This window comes from Cephus cinctus, unplaced genomic scaffold, assembly GCF_000341935.2.
Source record: "Cephus cinctus unplaced genomic scaffold, Ccin1 Ccin1_scaffold1080, whole genome shotgun sequence".
Lineage (NCBI taxonomy): Eukaryota > Metazoa > Arthropoda > Insecta > Hymenoptera > Cephidae > Cephus > Cephus cinctus.
Window position 1 is genome coordinate 164,651 of NW_014333598.1, and position 9,711 is coordinate 174,361.

Consider the following 9,711-nt stretch of genomic DNA (forward strand, 5'->3'; position numbering starts at 1 on the left):
TTGTTTTTTTTTTTTTTTTTTTTTTTTTGTATCGTCGCACGTCGGTTAACTTATAAAGAGACACACACAAATTTCAAGATTGCCATAATTGACACAATCATACGGAATCTACGTACAATAATGATTCTATTGTATAATGATTATTTTGTGATATTATTATACTGATTATTATTATTATTATTATTATTATTGTTTATTATTATTATTATTATTATTATTATTATTACGTTAATGATTTTTAAATGTAACGTTACGATATAATTGTACTTCTGTAATTGATATTTTCATGATAAGATTATATATTATAATTATATAATGGCACTTCTCTTGTCATGTCTTATAATTGTGTCTCCCGTTTATCTGTGCCGTGCGTGTGTTTGACAATTTTTCTTTTTTGGGGTGGCGGTGGGCGGAAGGGTATTTCTTTGTCCGGCCGTAGACTGTCGTCACGGTGCACGGTCGTTAAATTTTTTTCCGTGGCACGTTCAGACTTTTACAAAAATGATTTATTTTTTTTTTTAATATTTTTTTTATACCGTGATCACGCAACGGATCGTTCTGACACGGCCGTGCGGCTTCACGTTTTTCTCGCGCGTAACCACGTGGTGCATGGGGTAGACGATATTTTCGTAACTTCAAAGGGGACGAAAAAGCCTGTTCCACTGGTATCGGCATCCGAAGCACGTGCAACCGCAAGAAGAAGCTCGATGCTGCGCAACAATCGTCGCTGGGAATTATCGGTTTACGTGTAGAATCGTGACGCTGCGAATGGTACACAATATACGTGTGCGTGTATATATATATATATGAGATAATGCAAATTGTTATAAAATGTGACGATGCGCGATCCTTAAGGCGCGTCTGCTTTTCCCTCTGCCCGATACTCAAAATTATATTTGTCACTATCTTTTTTTTTTTTTTTTTTCTAATTTCATTCCAAAATAGAGGTATAATAAGGCATTTGTCGTTGCACCTTAGTCAGTGCATGATTTGTTGTACATTTATACGTAAGCATTGTCGTTGTTATTATCATTGTTGTTGTGTTGTCTAGATGTGCTTAGCTTTATCACAGTAATTTCGTGTAGTGTGTATATATATATATATATATGTCATTTTTTTTTTTAATTTTCATATGAGACAATAACATTCACAGATTGGATTTGCGTGACGATATAAGATTTATAATTATCGCGAAGTATCTTGTGATTGTTAAATTGAGAGGGGAGTGGGAGGAGGAATGATAACGATAAATCTTTTATCGTCACGAAAGTCCAATGATCGTTAATTGAGTCATATAGTTCGTAATGAACCGCCAGTGGGAATTTGTTAAGTGATTGACCAACGTCTGTCTGTGTCTCTCTCTGTTGGGCCCCCCCCCAGTGGACTTGGATCAACGCGTGGGCCGGTATCGTCTTCTGTCGGATGGAGGGATGATTGATGTTTTGTGAGCCCGTCGCCCATCATACCTACTCACCTTCAGACTTCAGTGTCATTCGCATTTTAGTTTGCAGATTTGAATATTCGCGCCAAGCCCGGGAACGTTTACGGAATGCGTGTCGAGCGCGATGTGACGTCATCCCGTATAAAACTTACGGACACAAAGAGAAGACGGTCTGCTCGGTCACTTTGTCGCTGCGTCTCCGTTACGACCATCCTAATCGGAATTCCGGACGAGGATAATGGGACGTCCGCGTGTAGAAGATTTCTTCCTGTGGCCGATCGGTGCCGATCTTCACGCATTCCGCACACGTTTCCGGCGAACTTTAGCCACGTTAATTGCGGTTCGCTATTCATAGAGGATTCTCGTGACGAACCGTTGTTCTGTCACAGCATGAAAATTCAAATGCACCGAATCGAGTACGCCGGAGAATACGGGAAGATTTTATATTGGGTTAGAAAACCCGGTCGGTTCGGTATTGGTTTGTGTGAAATATTCTCCGGTGCACTTTTTTCCGTACCCTTTTTTTTTTCTTTTTCTTTTTTTTTTCTTTTTTTTTACGTGCTTGAAGCTAACCTGATTTTTTTGCATGTCCTTTTTTTTTGCGTTATCAGAGACAAGTTCACGTCGAGTGCGTTTGTCATGCGCGCGCACGCTCTTACAGCTACGTTCAGGCGAGTTCAATCGGGTTGGTGTTCACTGTGTGGAGTTTGCTGTTGACGTTTAACGATTTTACCGGCGATACAGTGACGCGCGTAACGGAAACTGTAGACGCGTGCTCGCGTGTGTTTTTTTACATTTTGGGAATATTTTCCCTTTTTTTTTTTTTTTTTTCGTTCTCATCCTAATAACGATGGCTTTGAACACGCGCTAACGTCAGTGATCCAGAGCTATGTAACTTTTGGACTGTCTTGCAAGACCTCTTGTTTATTGGCGGTGATCTTTTTTTTGTTTTTTCTTTTTTTTTTTAATTTTTTATTAACATCTTTTCATTGACATATTCTTGAGAAAACGATCGCGCTTATAGGTTTTTGAGGTTTTGCAAATTTGTCTTGTTTCACTGTCGAGCGTCATTGTCACTAGATTGTTCATTCATTTTTTGCGAACTTGTGATTATTGCGAGGGTGCGAATGAACGAGGGAGAGGGAGATACTGAGAGAGAGAGAGAGAGAATGAGAGATCGTTAAGAATATTTGTGTGCGTGCGTGCGTGTGTGAGAGAGAGAGAGAGAGAGAAAGAGAGAGAGAGAGAGAAAAAGAGAGAATATAAGGAAACAAAAAGAAACAAACAATATGGAGAAAAAATAAACATCGACAAATCTTTTCCCGTGGGAAGAAAAATCCAATGCAACATGATACGGGGTCGAACTACTTTATAAGCGAGAGACACATTTTTTTATATGTAAAGTATAAAAGAGAGAAAAAAAAAATAAGATACGTACCGACTAAGAAAGGTACACTATATAAAGAAAGAAAGCAAGACTATTTTCATAAGGAGTTAATTGTAAGTCAATAATAGTTAAACGACGACAAAGCTATAAGTAAAGGGGAAGAAAGATGGAAAAAATTACGTGTCTCGCGATGAGCGGCCGTTATTATTGTCATTATTATCGACTTTAACGCGAGCCGAAGAATTATCAGATATTTTTTTTTTTTTGGTTCTTTCGAAAATTCCCGCTGCGCATTCGATTTCATTGCAACTTCGAAGTTTCACGTTTATTTTTAAATCGGTCGACCGATACAATATTTTCAAAGGGCGATTCCACGTCACGCGACGCAGAGCTTAATGTTTGCCCGAAAATGAACTGTCTTGTTTTTTTGATATGACGGCTCAAATGTACGACGAAATTTTTTGTCTTGCGTGTAACGAGTAAGAAATTGGCGAAGCAAAGAAATAATCTTTATTCACGCGTCTGTCCGACGCACGATCTATTCGTATTAAGCTCTGTTTCCATGTACGAGGTATTTAAACGTAGCATGCAATATAGAGCTTAAGACACACTTTGGTACACTTTACGCTGGAAATTTGTAACTCCTCATATTTTGTACAGGCGCGTACCTTTAGCTGTTCTATTCTTATATTTATAACATAAGATCAAAATATTGTATCTCATCGCCTTTAGATCCATCTGGGACATGTTTTGTCCGACATTTTTTTTTTTAAATCATCTTAGTCTTTTTTCCTTCCTTTTCCTTTTTTTTTTTTTTTCTTAAAGCTCTTACGAGCTTTTCAAGCCGTACGCGGCTCTTATGGCAATGACGTATACAATTTTAACATAGGGAAAATAAGAATGCTCGTAACTCTTGCCAACCAAATAAATATTCCTCGCTCGAGTGACGTCACCGTATTGAAACGACGATTTTCTTTTTCTTTTATTTGACGACGGCTGGAACATCAATATCCGATATTCTAGGTTATCGGCTACGGCGATACTAGCGTCCAAATTGTGGATTGGCGATACTTTGATTTATCCGCAAGTGCGACGAGGGGAAGACAGAGAGGAAAGGAACGCGAGAAATTGAATGGTCAGGAAAGAGTTATTGTTACCCAAAGGAAATGACGTAACGAGTAATGAGTGTATATGGGTGTATAGAATTAAGTAATAATTCTATCCAATTGTTCTTTGTATCTGTTGCAGCTCGGATCTCCCGTTCGGTAAAATAACATACAAAACATATACCTGGACGTTTAAACGATACTGATTTAGTTTCGATGATTGTCATTGGCGTTTTTTGCTGCGAGAAAAAGATTATCGTTATTGATTCCTAGCCGTCATCGCGCGACCGTGGCGCCAAAGCCATTGCGCATGCGCGTGCCCTATCCTTCGATGCACGTTTAGTGAATCCACATTTAAAAAAGTTATATATATATATATATATACAGATATATATATAAATAAAGAAAAAGACGGAGGAACGGAAAAAAGAAAATAAAAATTCAACATTGTATGTCTTACACATTTTTTTTTTTTTTTTGGCAAATTGGCACAATTTCGTTTAACGCTGTTTCGATTGGCAATTTGTTTTTTTCTCTCTCTCTAGCAAAATAGTGCGGTTCTATTTCGGGGAGAAAGAGAAGTATTTAAAAAGAATATTAATCTGTCGATCCGCATCGTCCACGCGGAATCGTGCCAATCGCCTGAGGCGTATACAATTGATAAGAGAAAAACTGTAAATCATTGCGAGCGGCTATGAATATTTTTTGATTCGATTATTACGTTCAGTTTTTATTGTCGTGATTTTTGTTTTCTTTTTCTTCTTTAAAATTGTAATCGCGCCGACGAGATAACGGCAAGAGAGGAGGGACGTCGTGGCGGTTGATTGCACGACGACGCAATAGAATCGAGCGACGGTCGTCGGCGGTGGGCGAGAGAACGACTGTTCGTAGGATCCCTGCTATTCGAGTACCTTAATGTTGGTAGACTCTAAAGAGGTTCGCCTCGTAATCGAGGATGGGAGGAGGGATTTGTAAAATTAGAGATAAAAAAAAGAAGAGCGAGAAAGAAAAAGAAAGAAAATTCAGACGAGCAAGACAATGTCGAATAATGAATTAATATACATTAGCTAACGAGAAATGAATGTCACTATGCGATTTGTAATAAGAATATTTCGCAATGTAATTGCAGCTGATTCCTTCCCTGCGTTTCGCACTCGTCTAAGCACGTGACGTCTGCCGAACGAAGAACAGAGTGACGAGAATCTGACGTATCCGTAACGTCGACGCGAGATTCCGGCGAAAGTTTACGCAGTGAAACGTTGGTATATACTTGGGGTCCGTTGCTTCGAGGATTTATTTTTTTTTATTTTGTAAATTCGTCGTACGACGAATCCACAGCAATAAGTCAGGAAATTGTGATTCGTAATTGGGAAAAAAAAATTCAAAATTTTTTTTTTTTTTCCTACGAAAATCTTAAAACGAAATCGACGTATTCATGCGTATACCTCGTTCGACGTAAAAGTCGCGAAATCCAATGGTACCGTTTAATTACGGGTTGTGTAAGATTGCGAGAAAGAGAAAAAAAAATACGTGCCAATGGACAGATGGTAAAAACGAAAATCTTCGGTGACGTTTATTATAACGGTGGTACCTGTTGGGGTACTTTGTTTTCTTCCCCACCCCCTCCCCCCCAAGCACTGCAAAATAAAAAAAATTTGTACATATTTCATCGGTTACATTTTTTTTTTTCTTTCACGTGATTTTCGTGACTCTACGCCGATAATGTAATATATTTAATGCATTGCCAAAAAAAAATGAAGAAATACATTGTCAATGAATTTTTGGAGGGAATATTTTTTTTTTCTTCCCGCGCCTACTGTCGCCTCGTCAACGTCACTGGATACATACGAAATCGACGAGCACGATCGATGCTCCATTGCCGTCGTTGCCGCGTGGCAAAACGTTACTTCGTTCAACGTGTTCGGATCTAAGAGGAATCTTATTCATCGAGGGGATTCATTCTTTTAAATTCACGTTTACGTAAACGGCGCGACGGCAATCGCTCATTTTAACGTGAACGTCTTTGTCGTATTAATCGTAGGATCGCGATATCTTATGTGGGGTCTACCGGCGTTCCCGTGAATATTGTGATAGTAGAAGGAATCCTAAGAATTGAAGGAAAAAAAAAAGAGTCCACGAGAATTTCGTCGTTGTCATACGCGTCGATAATGTAGATCTGTAAAATAGAAAAAATGATAGCGAAAAAGAAAAAAACGAAGCATAAAATGCGAAATACCGTAAACGCCATGGTGTTTTGGGGCAAAAGAAAAATTCGAAATTCCTAACAATTCTGCTGCGTTGCGTCCAAATAATTCCCGATCGTTTGATCCATCCCACGTGATTGTGCGTGATAAACGAGACAGTGAGAGAGAACGAATTTGTAGCGTGAGAGTGAGAGAGAGAGAGAGAGAGCGAATGAGTTTCCAAAAAAAAAAAAAAAAAGAAACCATTCTTGTTATCCATAGTTTACGTAGAATCTGTTCCGTAATAAACTAGAACCGTTATTCCAGCGATGAACACTTAACCACAGTGTCATCCTACCTCTTTCACCCACGTTGTTTCCTTTTCTCTTCCATGCTGCGCCCGGAGTCGCGGTACATATACACGCGCTTCTGTAAGTCTGAAAAGGAAAACAAAACAAAAAAGCAAAGAAACCGCTCCTCCACCCATGCATGTCGCACGAGCGTACAAACATAACCTATACACATTTTTATTATTTATTTCGCTCTTATCTTTTCAATATCCTTTTCTCTTACATTATACATACCTCGTGTCGCACGCGGATCACAAAATTATCCTGCGCGACTGCGATTTTTTTTTTCCTTTTTTAATACCGCGCACGCTCATCACATCTTTTGTAAATGTATCTGTTTTTTTTTCAACATCAATTTAAAAAAAAAAAAAAGCCCATCATTCCACCATCACGCCTGTTACTCCGTGTCCAATTTTCCGTGTCATCGTCCAGCTTGTCGTTTTAACATGTCCGCCATTTTGACACCTCGGCAAATATCCTGCGTCCGACGTCAATACCTTTTTTTTACCTTGTCAATTTCAATGGTGCCAATTGAGAAAAAAAAAACACGTTTCTCACTCTGAAAAACGTATTCGCGAGCATCGCGTATTGTACTTATATATGTGTCGGCAGTCGATCAGGATCTACGGCGCAGGATGTTTCCCCCCAACATTATCGTGACTGACGCCTCTGGGTCTGCTTTTACAGGGGAGTCGACGTACTTGTGACTTTGAGACTAGACTGATGGCGGGCCAATCAGGTTAAACTCTTCACAGACGATCCAACTCACGACTGCAACGCACCCGCTTGATTACCAACCGATCGATCGGGACAAATAGTGTGAATAGATCGAGGATATCACATCCTGCCTGCCATCCGCTACGCATGCATGACCTCCGCATAACCTCCAATTTATTGGTACAAGCCCTATACCACATGGGCGTATTTGCATTGTCAATTTTAATTATCTTTACAATCTTTATATAGAGACTAATTTAATCAATTTTCATGTGTGTCTGTGAGTGCGTGCGTGCGTGCGTGCGTGCGTGTGTTTACATTATGAACGTTTAATGACAGTTTGCCACCGAAACGGAACCGGCAGGGGGGAGGGGGGAATTTTTGGTGGGCAACAAAAAAAAGTATAACGAAAAGAAGAAGCATCCCCCCCCCTAGTGGCTTTCAGCTCGAATTAAATTGAAGGGCCTTTATTCCTCGATATGTGGACGAGGGAGAAGAAAAAGAGAAGAAAAAAAATTGTCGTCAAAAATACCTGCAACATGAAATGATTTAAGATCGACGGGGCACGGGGTTTTTTTTTCTTTTTTTTTTCGTTCGTTACGTAATCGATGCTTCCTGTATGTCTGTGCGTGAGGGTGGTTACTTTTTTTTCTCTCTTATTTCAATTTCTTCTCTTTATCCCTCCCCCGTCTCCGCCGGTCGTATACGGGTGGGCGACGGGTGAATGTGTCTTTGTCGTTTTTTGGAATGCATTTCCAAGAGTAATACAGAACGTACGTGTACTTGACATATATGATATGGTTTTTTTTTTGTTAAGGGGTTTAGTCGATTTTTTTTTTACACTCGCGTGACTTTAGACGCATCTCGTGCCGTGGCAAACTGAATGAACTCGCGACAGTTTCCTAGTGTCGGGTGTATGTGTTTGACAAATTTCTGAATTTTTTTTTTCAAAATTTTTTTTTCTCTCACGAAATTAATGATTTTATAGTTACTTTCGCGTTTTGCCGAGACTGTGGGTTCTCTTGCACATAGTGTTTTTTTTTTTTTTTCCAATTAATTAAATGTTCCGACACAGTCGACATTTGCGGTAGAGATTTACTCGATACGAGATGAAATCTTCTGTGCCGGGAGGCTGTGATTGTCTCTGGAGAGATATCAATGCCGTTGAGAATTCTGCAATTTTCGTAACCACTCTGCGGGCGGTACAAATCTTTTGCCGTCTTTATTTTGCTCTTTGCCCGGGAGACTGCATTAAGATGATAAGCATAAGCATCATCGTGCCTTAATTAATTGATTACGTATTGACCTATGTCACGTTACGTAGCTTTATTGTCAATTACTCGTATGCTTATACGTTTATTTATTTATTGTACATTTGTTTATTCAAATCCTTCGTTTTCAATCTTCTTCGCTCGATCGTCTGTTTACTCAGTATTTTTGTACTCTCGGTCGACTCCGTTAAAAGTGTTAATTTTTTTGGTGTCTTTGTACATCAAAAGCGATCGAATTTCGTGGCTATTTTCAATAATTCAGATTTAACCTTTAAGATGCTCGTTTATTTCCCACGTGAATTTCTGTCGTATTTTTTCCGAGGCTCTCGTCTCGTATGTGCGATTAGTACGATAAGCGACGAGGGAAAGAGAGAGAGAGAGAGAGCGAGAGAGAGAGAGAGAGAGTGAGAGAGAGGTAGGGAGACGTTTACTCGGATTTGTTTACCCAACGGCAGACAGCAATTTGCCGTTTTTATTTAGTTACGTTTGTTAATCGTCACGATTGGCTACTAATGATAATGATAACGCTAATAATTATTACTAATTGTTCTCCTCTGTGGCAACATAAAAAGAAATTCTCGAGCCACGTGTGATATGTATCCAGTGACGTTGCCGAAAGAATCGCCGTTTTTTTTTAAATTCTACGCGTGTAAAGAGGGAAAGAAAATTGAGGAGAGACAGAGACAAAAGTATGCGTTACTGAGATTCGTAATTGCGAGTCGCTCGGTGGAGAAATTGGATCGGTAACGATTGTAGGTGTCTTGAAAAAAAAAAATTTCTTTGATATAACATAATTTCAAAAAATTTCAATCGGATATTCACTTGGTCTCGTAACTGGCTTTTAATTTTTCTTTTTTTGTTTTCTTTTTTGGCGATGACCCGTTTATTGTATCTTATTTTTATCCAATTTTCTGTGACATCACAAAAGTGTACAAAATTTTCATGGCTGATCGCGCGAAATTCGAGTTTTTGTAAAAAAAAAATTATAAATCAAAAAAATATAACGCAATTTTTCGAATCGTCTTTCGGACTCGCACCCAGATCGAGGATCTAGATTTCCAATGATCCACGCGAGTGTGGTGTTGTGCTTTAAAAATTAACTTGCCTAACGAAATGCTTATTAAGTAATATAACGGAGGTTTATCGATCAGAAAAAGATACGTTCGTTCGAATTTATGGCGATGGGATAAGTAGTGGGATCGTGTCTGGAGATAAGAATTATGATAAAATATCCGCCCCCCCCCCCCCCCCCCCCC

The 9,711-nt window shown here is 39.1% G+C and overlaps 1 protein-coding gene across 5 annotated transcripts in view; it reads left to right on the top strand.

The window, feature by feature from the left end:
- The window catches only part of LOC107271988 (phosphatidylinositol 3,4,5-trisphosphate 3-phosphatase and dual-specificity protein phosphatase PTEN), a 20,710-nt gene extending 11,005 nt beyond the window's left edge, over positions 1 to 9,705 (top strand). The window contains exon 10 of one of the 5 annotated variants that reach the window (XM_015748655.2): positions 7,155 to 9,705. In XM_015748655.2, coding sequence (XP_015604141.1) covers positions 7,155 to 7,174 — 20 coding nt within the window. In that variant the 3' untranslated portion in view covers positions 7,175 to 9,705. Of the gene's footprint in view, positions 1 to 1,380; positions 2,009 to 2,052; positions 2,660 to 4,076; positions 4,351 to 5,063; positions 6,459 to 7,154 lie in introns of those variants that run through there. The other 4 variants (XM_015748653.2, XM_015748654.2, XM_025089265.1 and 1 more) reach the window with 4 other exon arrangements.
- The last annotated feature ends 6 nt before the right edge of the window (positions 9,706 to 9,711 follow it).